Source organism: Ovis aries, chromosome 1 (genome assembly GCF_016772045.2).
Source record: "Ovis aries strain OAR_USU_Benz2616 breed Rambouillet chromosome 1, ARS-UI_Ramb_v3.0, whole genome shotgun sequence".
NCBI lineage: Eukaryota > Metazoa > Chordata > Mammalia > Artiodactyla > Bovidae > Ovis > Ovis aries.
The window spans coordinates 123649709-123665856 of record NC_056054.1 but is presented as its reverse complement, the minus strand read 5'-3'; the positions used below and the strand labels follow the sequence as shown (position 1 = coordinate 123665856).

Sequence of the window (16148 nt, the reverse complement as noted above, 5' to 3'; positions counted from 1 at the left end):
GCTGGCGGGAGGGGAACCCACAGGTTAGACACAGGTGTTGTTGAGGTCCAGCTCCCACTCAGGGGGCTTATTCACAGCACAGGTGCTGGGGACAGAAGTTAAATTGCTTAATTAAATGAATAAATACAAAGGAAGGCCATGTATTGACCCATAAAGACTGTGTCATATCCTAAGGGTTCCCTGCTGGCTCTGTGGTAAAGAACCTGCCTGCCAAGCAGGAGATGTGGGTTTGATCCCTGGGTCAGGAAGATCCCCTGGAGGAAGAACTGGCAACCCACAAGTATTCTTGCCTGGAGAATCCCCTGGAGCCTGGCAGGCTGCGGTTCATGGGATCGCGACTAGTCAGACACAACTTAGCTACTAAACAACAACACGGTTAGTTTAATTCTTTAAAAAAGAAATAGGGTTGGGGAAGGAGAGAGAGAGAAAGGAAGGAAGGGGGAACAGTAACTAGCCCACCTGTCTGGAGCAGAGGCAGGCCTTTGTCCTGGCCTGAGCCCCTTCTGCGCCTATGAGACCATTGCTGGGAATGATGGTCTTGTGAGCTAGGAGAGAAGGGGGCTGTGAGTGATCATTGTTTCCCAGAAGCTTGACCAGCACGGGGTATTTCTGCCTGGAACTGGCCTGTCCTGAATGGGGCTGGCTGGAAAAGGTCACAAATGGGTGGGAGTCTGTTTCGCCATTGGCAGCAGCTCTTGCAGGCATGGCAGGAGGTGATGTTGTAGGCCTGGCTTTGGTGGGCTCAAGGTTGATGCTTTTGCAGGAGAAGGGGAAGCTGAATTATGGCTGCACCAAAAGCCCATACTAGAACCATGAGGACAGGAAGGATTGGAGAAGACAATGAGCCAGAGGCTTGGTGGGGCAGTGGCGGGGAGGCGGGGGACAGGAGGCAGCAGGGACAAGAAAGGAGGAGGATTTGAAGGAAAGAAAGGTGACAGTGAAGTCAGGAGCAATGAGTCCACCCCCAGCAGAGGCTTTGATATGCAAGGGGAGAAGGAGAAAGGATTTGCCCCTCAGATCAGGGCCTTGGTTCTCAGCATCATTTTGTGTAATATTCTGGCTTAATGGCTTCTCGACTGTGTCCCAAATGCCAGCATCTCCCAATCCCCGTTCTACCATCACTCGCAGAAATAGAACACAAAAGATGTGCCTCCAGTTGACCAAATCTTCAAACTACCTTGGGGCTTCCCTAGTGGCTCAGACAGTGAAGAACCTGCCTACAGTGCAATAGATGTGAGTTCCATCCCTGGGTTGAGAAGATACCCCAGAGAAGGGAATGGCATCCCACTCCAGTATCCTGGCCTGGAGAATTCCATGGACAGAGGAGCCTGGTGGGCTGCAGTCCATGGGGTTGCAAAGAGTCAGGACTGAGTGACTAACAACACTTCCAGGATCAAAGTAACCTTAACTCTTGGGAAAAATATGTTGTTGTTATTTTTATAATGTTTTAATATCTTAATTTAAAATTTACTAGTTTTAATGTTATAATATATTGTCTGCATTGCAGACACAGCTCACTGCCCCTCTCCCTACCAAAATCAGCTTTGCGTTCAGACTTCTGTGACTTAGGGAGAGTGATGAGACTGTGCTCAGAGGGCTGATGGCAACAAAGAACATTTGAGGCCAGTGACTTCACCAGTGACTTGAACTGTGAGTGAAGGAAGCCGACCGGGGAAGTTTCACGTTTCAAGAAGATAACGTGTCCCACTTAGAGCTCTCCCGTCAGATCACAGGGGCTGGATTTCTTGACTGGACATGAAATGTAGCAGCCGCTGAGATCTGAGCCTCCAGTCTGCATCTCTGGGAAGGATCGAGGCGGCAGAGACAACTCGTTATTCGAGTGTAGTGAACAGGGGGCCGTGTGCCTGGAGGAGGATGGTTCTGTGGAGACGTAGGGGCACGTGCCGGTGGTTCATCTCACAAGCTGCCCGCAGCTCAGGAGCTGGGCTCCCGTCCTGGCTCCACCTAAGGAAGCCAACCATGCTCAGACGGTGGCTCCCCATGCCACCCCCTGACCTCAGTCTGAGTCTCTATTGTTGGGGATTCACAAAGTACAGCCCACAGGCTGGTTTTGTAAATAGGGTTTTATTAGAACACAGCCATAGCTGCATCACCTTTCATGTTACAACAGCACAGCTGAGAAGTTGCCGCCCAGGTCCCGTGGCCCACGAATCCTAAAATAGGTCCCATCTGACCCTTTACAGAAAAAAAAAAAAAAATGTCAACTCCTGATCTGTATTATAGGAAAGTTAACTGGATTGTTACTTCCCCAAATGGGAATGCTAGCACCTCAGGGGATACAGAGCTGAAGAGGAACAGTCCTTTCCACATGTAATGTAAGGATTAAGCATATGTTAGGATTTAGATAGACTAGGGTACATAATACAAATTAGCATTGCTTCTATTCCTATTGTACAATCATTTGGATGTGGAACTTTCATTACCAGAACCTTTATTTATATTTATTTTTTAATCTGAAAGAAGTTAAGCTGCGTAGCATTTAATATCTTAGGGCTTACACTCATACTTTATATGTAATTCATTTTTCAAAGTTTACTACAATTAATAATAGCTAACAGCTTCTTAAATATCTGTTATGTGTCATTGAGTGTTCTGAGAGCATCATAGAAAGTAACTCAACTTTATGATAGAAAGGGGCTTTGGGCTCCATTTTACAGGTGAAAAAAACTGAGGCAGAGAGAGGTGATGTAATTTGCCAAAAGTCTCACAACTAGTGAGTGGCAGGTCTGCATTTGAACTCAGGAAGGTTCAGCTTCTCGGGTCCTTTGCTATGTGTCCTCTCATAAACACACATGTATTGACTACACATGCTCCAAGCCTCTTTTTGTTTGTTTTACTCAGTAGGGGCATATGCTCTTAGGTGTGGCTGGTCTCGGGGATTCCGTCCAGGACTGGGATTCTGATTGCCCTCCTGCCTGGCCGCGTAACTGTTCCTGCGGGCCTTAGGCCTGCTGAGGGCTGAGCTCCCCCGGGCCCTGACGTGCTCTCTTGCCTTTACAGCCCATCCGGAGAGAGCCGCCCTGCTGTTTGTGTCCAGCGTCTGCATCGGTCTGGCACTCACGTTGTGCGCTTTGGTCACCAGAGTGTCCTGCACCAAGGACTTCCAGGAGCTGCAGCTGGCAAGGGAGCACCTCGTGCCAGGAAGCGACAAGGCTGAGGAGGACAGCCAGGATGAGGAGGGAGAGGAGGACTCCTCTGACTCCGACTTGCCAGGGGATCTGTCAGGGTTTGGTAGGACTACATATCCTGTCTACAGTTCCATAGAGGCTGCAGAGCTGGCAGAGAGGATTGAACGCAGAGAGCAGATCATCCAGGAAATATGGATGAACAGTGGCTTGGACACTTCACTCCCAAGAAACATGGGCCAGTTCTACTGAGAGCCAGATCCATCCTGATGTGAGCACACTTTCTGAAGAGGGAAGGTTCCAAAAGCCCCTCCAGCTCTGTTCCACTTGTACCTTCTGTGAAGGAGAATTTGTCATGCCATCCAATACTGGGGAAGCCAGAAAGTTCTTAAAGGGACATTTCAAACTGTTTACAGCACATCCCAAAATAAATGTGGAGGGAAGAAATCTTTGTTTTCTGTTATTTATTTAAAGTCATGTGTATACGCTAACAGAGCTAGAGTTCACATTCATCGAACACTTATAACGCCCAGCGCTGTTCTAGCTGCTTTTCGTGCATTAAGTTATTTAATACTCATGACAACTTCATGCGATGCTGCTGTCATTTTCATTTTACAGATGGATATTCAGAAGATCTCTGTCTATCCATCAAGAAATTGTGCTACTATTCAAGATGGCAAGCATGAGTTGAGTGACCTCAGGCTCACTGGTGGTATTATGTTTAGAGAAAGGGTTGGCAAAAAAATTTTTAAGGTGAAGATAATAAATATTTTAGGCATTTCTGGCCAGATAGTGTCTACAACCACGACTCACCTCTGCCACTGGAGCTCAAAAGCAACCACAGCTAATACATAATGGATGAACACAGCTGTGTTTCAATAAAACTTTATTTGTGGAAACTGACATTTGAAATGAATGAAGTTTCGCGTGTCATATATTCTTAATCGATTATTTTAAAATGTAAAAGCCATTCTTAGCTCATGGACTGTACAAAACAGGCGGTAGACTGGATTTGGTCTTGATTTTATAAATAAATTATGGTTTACGTGGCTCAGTGGTAAAGAATCTGTCTGCCAATGCAGGAGATAATCCTTGGGGGGGGGGTCACAAAAGAGTTGGGCACAGTTTAGTGACTAAAACAACAATGGTTTACAATGGGGCTTCATTCGTGGCTCAAATGGTAAAGAATCTGCCTGCAATGCGGGAGACCCAGGTTCGATCCCTGGGTTGGGAAGATCCGCTGAAGAAGAGAAAGGCTACCCACTCCAGTATTCTGGCCTGGAGAATTCCATGGACAGAGGAGCCTGGCGGACTACAGTCCATCAAGTCACAAAAAGTCAGACACGACTGAATAACTAATGAATGAAGCACAGGCTGGAATCAAGATTGCTGGGAGAAATATCAATAACCTCAGATATGCAGATGACACCACCCTTACGGCAGAAAGCAAAGAAAAACAAAAGAGCCTCTTGATGAAAGTGAAAGAGGAGAGTGAAAAAGCTGGCTTAAAACTCAACATTCAGAAAACTAAGATCATGGCATCTGGTCCCATCACTTCATGGGAAACCAATGGGGAAACAGTGGAAACAGTGTCAGACTTTATTTTGGGGGGCTCCAAAATCACTGCAGATGGTGATTACAGCCATGAAATTAAAAGACGCTTACTCCTTGGAAGAAAAGCTATGACCAACCCAGACAGCATATTAAAAAGCAGAGACATTACTTTGCCAACAAAGGCCCATTTAGTCAAAGCTATGGTTTTTCCAATAGTCATGTATGGATGTGAGAGTTGGACCATAAAGAAAGCTGAGTGCCGAAGAATTGATGCTTTTGAACTGTGGTGTTGGAGAAGACTCTTGAAAGTCCCTTGGACTGCAAGGAGATCCAACTGGTCCATCCTGAATGTCAAAACAGTCAGTCCTGAATATTCATTGGAAGGACTGATGCTGAAGCTGAAACTCCAATACTTTGCCCATCTGATGTAAAGAACTGACTCATTTGAAAAGACCCTGATGCTGGGAAAGATTGAAGGCAGGAGGAGAAAGGGACGACAGAGGATGAGATGCTTGGATGGTATTCCCGACTCAGTGGACATGCGTTTGAGTAAATTCCAGGAGTTGGTGATGGACAGGGAGGCCTGGCGTGCTGCAGTTCATGGGGTTGCAGAGTAGGACACGACTGAGCGACTGAAGTGAACTGAACTGAACTAAGAACAAGAAAAGAATTTTTTTTTCTTTCTTGTCCCAGAGGTACTTAGAGCATAAAAATGATGGTGTCGAATCTTCTCATATGCTGACTACCAACGAGGTCTCCCTCCTTATCTTGCTTCATCATCACATCTAAATCGTTGAAGAGGCTGAAGGTTGACAGGTTAAGTATTGGGGCCAAGACACATGGTACAAAGTGCTGGAGCTGACTCAGTGGTAAGGTGGGGAGGAAATTCTAGCTGTTCCTCAGTATCCCAGGTATCAACAGATAAAAATGGAAGGCATTTCCCTCAGTCCCCAGATCCTGAAGGTGGAAGGCCCATCTAAGTCACACAGATGAGGTGTGTGTGGGGGAAAGGGCCTGTCTCTCATCAACCAGCCTAGCTGCCCGTATAGGGGAGCGGCTGCATTTTGCTTTGCTTTGTTTTCTGTAATTCAGTTTGCCGTAGTTCATTCTAGCTGCTATTACAAAAATACCGTAGATGGAATGGCTTATAAACAACAGAAATTTATTTCTGTTTTGGAAGCTGAAAGTCCAAGATCAGGGGGCCAGCAAATTCAGTGTCTGGTGAGAGCCTGGCTTCCTGGCTCATAGCTGGCCGTCTTCTTGCTGGGTGCCCACATGGCAGAGGTGGCTGGGAATTCTCTGAGGTCTCCTTTGGTGCCTGCTCAGTTGCTTAGTCGTGTCTTCCTCTTCATGACCCCATGGGCTATAGCCAGCAGGCTCCTGTCCATGGGACTTTTCCAGGCAGAAATACTAGAGTGAGTTGCCATTTCCTTCTTCAGGCAATCTTCCTGTCCCATGGATTGATCCTGCATCTCCTGCATTGGCAGGCAGATTCTTTACCTCCAGGAAGCTGGAGGTCTCCTTTATAAGGGTGCTGGTTTTATCCATGAGGGCTCTGCCATCATGACCTAATCACTTCTCACTTCCCACCTCCAAATACCGTCACATTAGGTGTTAGGTTCTAACATGAGTTTTAACGTATACAAACTTTTAGTCTACACCAAAGTTGAAATTCACATGAAGTAAAATTAACCACTTTAAGGCATGCAGTTCAGTGGCTTTTAATATATTCACTATGTGGTAGGACCACCACTTCTACCTAAGTCTGAAGTGAAGTCGCTCAGTCGTGTACAACTCTTTGCCACCCCATGGACTGTAGCCTGCCAGGCTCCTCCCATGGGATTTTCCAGGCAAGAATTCTGGAGTGGATTGCCACTTCCTTCTCCAGAGGATCTTCCTGACCCAGGGATCGAAACCAAATTGCCCACATTGCAGGCAGACTCTTTACCATCTGAGCCACCAGGGAAGGCCCTTCTACCTAATTCCAAAACACTTTCAATACCAGAAAATAAAACCCCCGCCCCATTAAGCAGCCACTCCCGATTCCCTCCTTCCTCCAGCCCCTGGCAACTACCAGTCTGTGTCTGTGCATTTAGTTATTCTGGGTAGTTCATATAAAGGGAGTCACACATGTAAATGGGATCTTCTGTCACTGGCTTCCTTCATTTAGCATAATGTCCTCAAGTTCATTTGTGCTGTGGCATGAATCAGTACTTTCTTCCTTTTACGGCTGAATAATATTCCACTACATGTATAAACCAGGCTCTCCTCGTGCCTCAGTCGAGGAATCTGCAATGCAGGAGACCTGGTTCAGTCCCTGAGTCAGGAAGATCCCCTGGAGAAGGGAATGGCTACCCACTCCAGTATTCTTTCCTGGAGAATTCCATGGACAGAGGAGCCTGGCAGGCTACATTCCATGGGGTTGCAAAGAGTAAGACACGACTGAGCAACTAATACTTTCGTATATGGATAGACCACGCTAAGTTCATGAATTCCTCCATTTGTAGACATCCAGGTCGCTTCCGCTTTGGTCTGCTGTGAGTAGTGCTGCTGTAAACATTCGTGTGTAGCATTTTAATAGCAGTGAAACTACAAAGGGACTTCCTCAGCAGTCCAGTGATTAAAACCCCAGTGCCTTCCAATGCAAGGGGGGCAGGTGTGATCCCTAATCGGGAACCAAGAGTTCATATACTGCTCACAGTGCAGCCAGAGAAAGAAAAGGAACCAAGAGTTCATATACTGCTCACAGTGCAGCCAGAGAAAGAAAGGGGACTACATGTTAAAAGACAAGTGCGGATCCAGCTGACTAGGCATCAGGTGGGTTCCATTAAACTGAAGGAGCGGGGACTGAAGGTGAGGCAGAGTGGCACTCTCCTTTCTGTCTATTTCAGAATGTGAGTTTCTTACACTTATCCGAGAAGGTGGGAGGGTAGGGCTCGGTCCATAAAGGTGTCATATGCACAGGCTGGGGTGGTGTAGGCAGAGGCTGAAACCCCTCAGCACCTCCAGGGACCTGAGTTGCCCATCTATAACATAGGGGATTGGGAGAAGTTGACAGGGCGGGATGACTCGCTTTCAATCTGTCATTAGAGATAAATCTCTTCCAGGTCATAGCAGAGAGTGAACATATGGCTCCATTGTTTAAATTCTTCATGAGAATTTTGTTCTAATCAAAGAGAACCCTTGTCCTTTTATTTCCTGAGCTCAGCAAGAGGCACTTCAGTGCTGTCTCGGCTCCCAGAGCAGCCTCCCGCCACGGTCTCTAGTCCTAATTCCCAAGCAGCATCTTCTCTGGCTCCGTGAACATAACTACCTTCATCTGATGGCTCTGTGAGCCTAAACAGAACATGGCAGCTGAAGGTTTTCACTTTTCCAGCCAGAGAAAGAGCTGCACCCACACTGACCTCAGTCTCAAAGCTCTTGTTGAATGCCATGATGGGTCTTCTCTTATCTGTGTCTCCCCCCAACCTCCACACCCATGCACATCCTCCCAGGACCCCCAAAGAGGCAGCTGGGAAACAGGCCAGCCAAGGCGAAGGGCAGTCTTTGGCTTGCGCAAATGCAATAAGTTGTTTGTTTGCGTTTTCCAAGCCCAACAGAAGAATGCCACGGTCTTCTCAAGGAAGGAGGCTGAGCAGTCCTGCTGAGAATGTTTGGATGGGCACCAAGCCCAGGAAGGAAAGGACCAACGCAGCTTTGAATCAGGGGTTGCGATGGAGCGTGGTGGCTGGTGGAAGCTCCCAGGTGGAATTCCGCCCAGAGAGTGCAGGGCACACGTAGACTACTGCTTCTGAACGTTGTGCAAGTCCAGGCCACAGCCACCCCACGGTCTCCAGGAGGTGGGGTCCCAGAAGTTCTGTGAAAAGAGGCCAGCTCGGTAGGAAGTTTGCCCATATCACTGCCTCAGTTACTTGCTGCAAAACACTGACTTTGAAAATGTGAGCCTCTTGCTGTAAAATTCAGTCCTTCTGGGTTCACAGAGCTTGTTAGCTGGGCCCCTCTTGCTCTGTCGATGTTGGGGCACTTGCTGCTTCACGGAGGAGTGCACAGCCAGAAGAAGTGAAGTTGCTCAGTCGTGTGTAACTCTTTGCGATCCCAGGGACTGTAGCCTACCAGTCTCCTCCGTCCATGGCGTTTTCCAGGCAAGAGTACTGGAATGGATTGCCACTTCTTTCTCCAGGGGATCTTCCCAACCCAGGGACCGAACCCAGGTCTCCCATATTGCAGGCACACGCTCTACCCTCTGAGCCACCAGGAAAGCCACACACAGCCAGGGACCAAGTGGTTCCCGGGAGGCCCTGTGAGCGGTCCCACTGCAGACCCCACAATTGAGCCATGCGTGATGCTGTGCCCACCCAGAACCCTGCACCAGGCCTGGTACCACCCCAGCTGCTGCAAGGGCCACTGCAAGGGGACCATAGCTGTCCTCTTTCGCAGAGAATTCCCCCTCACCAATTCTGTTTAGGGCTTCCCCGGGGGCTCAGACGGTAAAGAGTCTGCCTGCGATGCAGGAGACCCTGGTTTGATCCCTGGGTTGGGAACATCCCCTGGAGGAGGAAATGGCAACCCACTGCAGTATTCTTGCCTGAAAAATCCCATGGACAAAGGCTACAGTCCATGGGGTTGCAAAGTGACATGACTGAGTGAGCAGTGCATTTCTGTCTTAGCCTGCTTGGGCTGCTGTAACAAAATCCCACAGACTCAGTTCAGTTCAGTTCAGTTCAGTTGCTCAGTCGTGTCTGACTCTTTGCGACCCCATGAATCGCAGCATGCCAGGCCTCCCTGTCCATCACTATCTCCCAGAGTTCACTCAGACTCACGTCCATCAAGTCAGTGATGCCATCCAGCCATCTCATCCTCTGTCGTCCCCTTCTCCTCCTGCCCCCAATCCCTCCCAGCATCAGAGTCTTTTCCAGTGAGTCAACTCTTTGCATGAGGTGGCCAAAGTACTGGAGTTTCAGCTTTAGCATCATTCCTTCCAAAGAAATCCCAGGGCTGATCTCCTTCAGAATGGACTGGTTGGATCTCCTTGCAGTCCAAGGGACTCTCAAGAGTCTTCTCCAACACCACAGTTCAAAAGCATCAATTCTTCAGCGCTCAGCCTTCTTTACAGTCCAACTCTCACATCCATACATGACCACAGGAAAAACCATAGCCTTGACTAGATGGACCTTAGTCAGCAAAGTAATGTCTCTGCTTTTGAATATACTATCTAGCTTGGTCATAACTTTTCTTCCAAGGAGTAAGCATCTTTTAATTTCATGGCTGCAGTCACCATCTGCAGTGATTTTGGAGCCCCAAAATATAAAGTCTGACACTGTTTCCACTGTTTCCCTATCTATTTCCCATGAAGTGATGGGACCGGATGCCACAGACTAGGTAGCCTATAAAAATTAGAAATTTCTTCCTCACAGTCTGGGGGCTGGAAGTCCATGCTCGAGGTGTCAGTGTGGTGTGGGGAGGGCCCTCTTCTGGGTTGCAGACTTCCTGCTGTGTTCTCAGATGATGAAAGGGACACAGGGAACTTTGTAGGGTCTCTACTATAAGGGCACTAATCTCATTCATGAGGGCTCCACATTTTTGATCTAGAAAGCTCTAGAGGAATTTCCCTGGTGGTCCAGTGGTTGAGATTCCAAGCTTCCAATGCAGAGGGCATGGGTTCGATTCTTTGTCAGGGAACTAAAATCCCACTTGCCATGTGGTGTGGCAAAACAAAAATAAAAACAAAAGCAAAATCTCCTGGAGGCCTTACCTCTGGGGCTTAGGATCTGCACGTGAATCTGGGGGGGAAACAAACATTGAGACCACAGCAATTTTCTTACAAGTATTTCTCCTAAGAGCACTGCTTCAATAATAAGCCACTTGTTCAGAAATCTTGGGAAACTGGACTTCCCTGGTGGGACAGTGAATAGGAGTCCACTTGCCGACACAGGGGACACGGGTTTGATCCCTGTCCCAGGAAAATTTCTCATGCTGAGGAGCAGTCAAGTTGGTGTGCCACAGCTGTTGAGCCCTCAAAATGCAACTACTGAAGCTCGAACACCTAGACCCATGCTCTGCAACAAGCGAAGCCACTGCAATGAGAAGCCCGTGAGCTGCAGCTGGAGGGTAGCCCTCACTTGCTGCAACTGGAGAAAAGCCCATGAACCAAGGAAGCCCCAGCACAGCCAAAAGTAAATAATTTTTTAAAAACTGAATTTAAAAAAGAAGAACCACCATAAATGAATGCTTTCATCATCAATTATTTCTTCCTCCTGAGTTTCAGCATCCAGCATGGCCAAAACTTCATCAGTTACACTGTCCTCAGAGGATCGGACAGAACTCAAGGGCAAAATAAGAACAAGCTGCCGAAGAAGACAAGGCAGCCTCCAGCCCTGCCACAGAGGGGAGTTTGGAGGAGGAATGGCTGTCCGCAGAGCTCCCAGGAAAGCGTCAAGGCCTGACCTTCTTTGGATTCTTCAGCCAAGCCCATTGTGCAGTCTCCCACACTTGGACCTGAAAGGTCGGGCCCAGTGTTGGCAGGATAGTCATAAACCCGGAACTGTGGTCAGCTTGGTTTTAAGAAGCCCATTGTAAGCCTGACCACCAGTGCAGAGTTGGCCAAACTCCATCCCATGACTGGCCCGTAGCCTCAGAGATTAAATCCTAAATAAACACTCCAGCTAAATGCTCTGTCGACTGGAAGCCATACTGGTCTATAGCTGGAAATAAGGCAAGAAAGAGGCACGATAATATCAGCCAGATAAGGGAAAATGCAGGAAGCCAGCTAATAATTATCCAAGGCCATCACATTCTTTGTAGGAATTTCAAGTCAGCAGGCACCTCCCTGCAGGGCAGCGCTGGGCTCCCTTGAGAATGAATGAGCCGGTGTCTAAACACGATGCCGATCGTCCGACACAGAGCCAGCAGCCACATGTGCCTCGCTAATCTTAAACCGAAAGCAGTTAGTAGCATTTAAAAGTCAGCTCCTCGGTCACGCTAATGATTCAGTGGCCATGTGGCCAGTGGCTCCTGTCTTGGATGGTGCAGGGAGCTCTGCTGGGCGATGCTGAGCCAGAGTGTTCAGTCAGACAGGGAGAGCCAGTCCCAGCTCACTGCAATGAGACGGAGCGGATATTTCATCACCAACCAAGGGTGTCATCGGGTCAACATCCCAGGTGCAGAATGTGTACGCGTGGCTGAGTCTCTTCACTGTTCCCCTGAAACTATCATGACATTGTTCATCGGCTATATCCCAATACAAAATAAAAAGTTTAAAATATATATATATATAAATAAAATGTTTGCTGACTCAATAAATAGATAAAAATAAATCTGGGCACAGAAATGTGGGACAAAGTTGCCACCTACTCCCACTGGGCTCACCTTTCTGGGGACACCCCCACACGTCCCTAGTCCCCAAGCCCTGTGGGCTGTGTCCTGATGGCGGGCCTTGGTGCCATCCAGTCTTTGTGGGTCCTGACCCCTGCAGAACCGCAGCCCCAGCTGTCAGGTCTGCCTTCCCTGCCCCAAAGCGGGGGGAGCAGCCCACAGGGGCCTTTTGCCCTGGCCACCTGTCCTGCAGCAGCTGCTGTCCATTCCCCCTTCTTTCGCCTCCTGAGAAGCACGCAGCTTCCGAGATGAGCCAGCCCCCGCATTCTTTCTGACCCAACGGCTAGCGGCACCCCCTGCCCCCAGGAAGGGTCCAGAGAGAGATCTCAGGCCAAGCCTTCCTCACCTTGAGGCCCTGTCTCCCTACCCCGCCAGGCAACAGTGGCTGACCCACCAGGCCTCTCCCTCCTTCTTCTTCCTCTTCACTTTCAGGATCTTCCATCTCTTGGCTGAATCTGGGAGCAGAGTCTGCAAAGGCCTTCTCTTTATCCTTTGGGGATTTCATCTTCACAACCCTGAATGTAAGAATGATGTTAAATGGTCAGTGATGTTAATGACCATCATTGTAAATGGAGCAGTGATGTTAATGGTCATAAGATGGCCCTGGGAACCCAGAGAGAGTGGTTCTACCTGATGGGCTGGAGGGGCTGATGGGAGGTGGTGCTCAACGGGGCCCTCAGGAATGAGCAGGATTGTCAAAGGTGGTCATACAGGAACCTGAGTGGGGGCAGGGGAAGCCGCGGCAATGGGCTAGGAGGTGGGAACAGGTGGCGTGTGTTTGGGAAAGGGGAGCAGTGAGGCCTCAGGCTAACAGGGTACAGAATCCCAGGCGCTGGACTCCAGACCACAGGACTGGCTGTAGAGATGGCATCACCCACTGGGGCCAGCAGCCTTCCATCCCCCAGAGGCAAATGTCAGTGTTGAGAGCAGGTTTGCTGTTTAGTCACTAAGTCGTGTCTGACTCTTTTGCGACTCCATGGACTGTAGCTCGCCAGGCTCCTCTGTCCATGGGATCTCCCAGGCAAGAGTACTGGAGTGGGATGCCATTTCCTTCCCCAGGGGGATCTTCCCAACCCAGGAATCGAACCCGTGCCTCCTGCACCGGCAGGAGGATTCTTTACCACGGAACCACCAGGGAAGCCCTGAGATCAGGCTTTCAACCCACTCACAGCCTGTAATCAGCTGGGGCTGGCCTCCAACCACGTAGGCCTCAAGCCCTTGGAATAGAAATTTCTCCTCATTTTAGGGTTGCTGATCACTATCCAGCTAGCGTTTTTTAACATAATTTTCTTTCTTTATTTGATTATCTGTTTACTGGCTGAGCTGGGTCTTCTTTGCTTCGAGGACTTTTCTCTAGTTGCAGCGAGTGGGAGCGATCCTCCAGCTGTGGTGCGTGGGCTTCCTGTCGGGGTGGCGTCTCTTGTTCTGGACGATATGCTCTACGACTCATGGGCTCAGGCTCAATAGTTGTAGCACTTGGGCTTAGCGGCTTTTCGGCATGTAGGATGTTCCCCGATCAGGGATCGAATCCGTGTTTCCCGCACTGACAGGTGGATTCTTTACCACTGAGCACCAGGGAAGCCCCCAGGTAGTCTCAAGTGTCTTAGAAATTACCAAATTACAACTGAATTTTCTGTTAGAAAAATGAAACAGCTTTTAATAGAAAGCTCTTCCTGGGCCTGACTCTCGAGGATGCTTTAAGACACACTGAACTCCAATGATGCAAATGTATGTCGAGGACCAAAGGTTGGTATCTGGCACAGCCTTTCTTTGGAAGGTTTCCAGTCTTTGCTTGAAGACTGCTCAGGGCCTAATTGCATTTCTTTCCAATGGGTCCAACAGAAAACCCAGATGGGGATTTATCTGGAGGTGAAAATGCAGCCTTCCTGCTTGTAAGCAAACTGCCTAGGGTATCATGAGCTCAGACTCCAGGACTCGGCAGAACAAAGACAGGAAAGCTGGTCACTTCCGTTCGGGGGTGCATATTAATTCCCCGGACTTTCTCTGTTCCAACTCATGACTCCATGGATCGAGTTCTTTCAAGAAAAGAAAAATAGACCTTGTCATTTCCTATTGTTTCAAAGACAAAATCCAGCCTGGGAAAGATTACGGCAAGAGGAAGGGGACTCGTGTTCAGATGACTAAACAGCAACCTGACCTGGAAAATGCTCCATTAGTTTCCAAGGAAGGGAGGGAGCAGCAATTAGAGGCAAGTGTCGAATCACTACACGAATTCCCTTAAGGAGAAGAAAGCAGAATGCTCCTGACCCACTGACAATGAACCAGCAAGAGAATGTGTTACAAATCGATGAAGAATTTGCAAACCCAGTGAGCTGCCTCCCAGTTCTGAGAGCCTGAACTTCCTTCCTTAGAACATGACCTCTGATTGTAAAGCCTCTGGACCCTGGGAGGGTGAGGCGTGTGCTGTCAGCAGAGGGGCGTATCCACAGGCTGGCCATGCTGGCTGCCTCGAAGGTTTCTGTTCAATCAGACTCGCCTACATCACTTAGCTCAGGCACGTGGAAAACTTCTTTTTTTAAGGAAGATGTCTTGGGAAGAATTTCAATCGTCCTAAAAAAATTGGACTAAAGGCACATTGTTGTTGTTCAGTGACTCAGTTGTGTTAGACTCTTTGGACCCCGTGGACTACAACATGCCAGGCTTCCCTGTCCTTCACCTTCTCCTGGAGTTTGCTCAAACTTAGGTCCATTGAGTTGGTGGTGCCATCCAACCATCTGATCCTCTGCCACCCTCTTCTCCTCTCACCTTCAATCTTTCCCAGCATCAAGGTCTCTTCCAATGAGTTAGCTCTTCGCACCAAGTGGCCAGAGTATTGGAGCTTCAGCTTCAGCATCGGTCCTTCCAATGAATATTCAGTTTACTTCCTTTAGGATTGACTGGTTGTTTTTCAATGAGGTAGACCTGTATGCACCAACATGAAGAATTATTGAAGTCATGTTATTCAGTGAAAAGGGCAAATTGGAGAATAATGCGTAGATTATATCATTACGTAAAAGAAAAGGATTCCACATAAAATGCTATTTTTCTTCTACGTATGCATAGACATCTATAGGTCTGGGAATTCCCTGGTGATCCAGTAGGTAAGGACTCCATGCTTCCATTGCTGGGGGTCTGGGTTGGATCCTTGCTTAGAGAACTAAGATCCTTCAAGCTTGTTGCAAGGCAAAAAAAAAAAAAAGACCAAAAAACTATAGGTCTGCCTGTCACATTTGTAAGTTCGGAGAGAAGAAATGAGTGTTACATATCACACAGCCAAGTGTTAAAATCTTATAGACATCAGGCCCAAAATAAAAAATTATGTAAAAGACACGCTCTTGCCTACCCTGATAAACATACCTTTATAATAACCCTGAAGACCAGGTTTAAACTTGGAATCCCCAGACTTCAGGGTCTGGTGCCAATGTGGCGGTGTGGGGTAGAGGGGCTGGCTGGGTCCTGACCCACCTGTCTCATCCCACCTGCCCTCAATCCCTCCCCGGGAGGGCCCTCACATACTTAAGTGTGGACCACCGGGCTCCTGAGTCCATGCTGTGTGCCACCTATGGCCCCCCAAACAGTCTGAAAGTACATGATCTGCTGTTAGGGTCCCAGCCCTGTAGGAAGTCAGGATGGCTGACAAGACGCTGGGGCAGAGAACAGGGCGGAGAGGCTGGAAGAGAGCCCAGAGCAGGTGGGTTGGGGCAAAGAAGAGGGATTCTGTGTAGAGCCAAACAAAAAGACCAAATGTGGGGGAATCTGGGCTGCAGGATACGAGCAGGGAGATGACGGGGCTCGGGAAGCCCAGGTGGAGGCCAGGCCAGGCCTCTAGCTGCCTGCCCATCAGAAACCCAAGTGAGGGAATTCCCTGGCGGTCCAGCGGTTAGGACTCTTTGCGCTCACTGCCAAGGCCAGGGTTTGATCCCTGATCAGGGAACTGAGATCCCACTTGCCCCATGGCACAGCTGAAAAAAGAGAAAGCAACCCAGGGGAGCTTGAGATAAGAATGCAGATCCCTGGGCGCCCTGCTCCCTGAGAACTCAGTGGCTTTCGGGTGGGGATTTGGAATCTATCTTCTTA

The 16148-nt window shown here is 48.7% G+C and overlaps 1 protein-coding gene across 5 annotated transcripts in view; it reads left to right on the top strand.

Moving 5' to 3' along the window:
- The window catches only part of EVA1C (eva-1 homolog C), a 123442-nt gene that overhangs the window by 102227 nt on the left and 5067 nt on the right, over positions 1–16148 (top strand). For 3 of the 5 annotated variants that reach the window (XM_027978315.2, XM_027978295.2, XM_027978292.2), the window contains one exon: positions 3022–3593. In XM_027978315.2, the coding sequence (XP_027834116.2) occupies positions 3022–3398 (377 nt within the window). In that variant the 3' untranslated portion in view covers positions 3399–3593. Of the gene's footprint in view, positions 1–3021; positions 3594–12503; positions 12593–16148 lie in introns of those variants that run through there. The other 2 variants (XM_060403751.1, XM_060403749.1) reach the window with 1 other exon arrangement.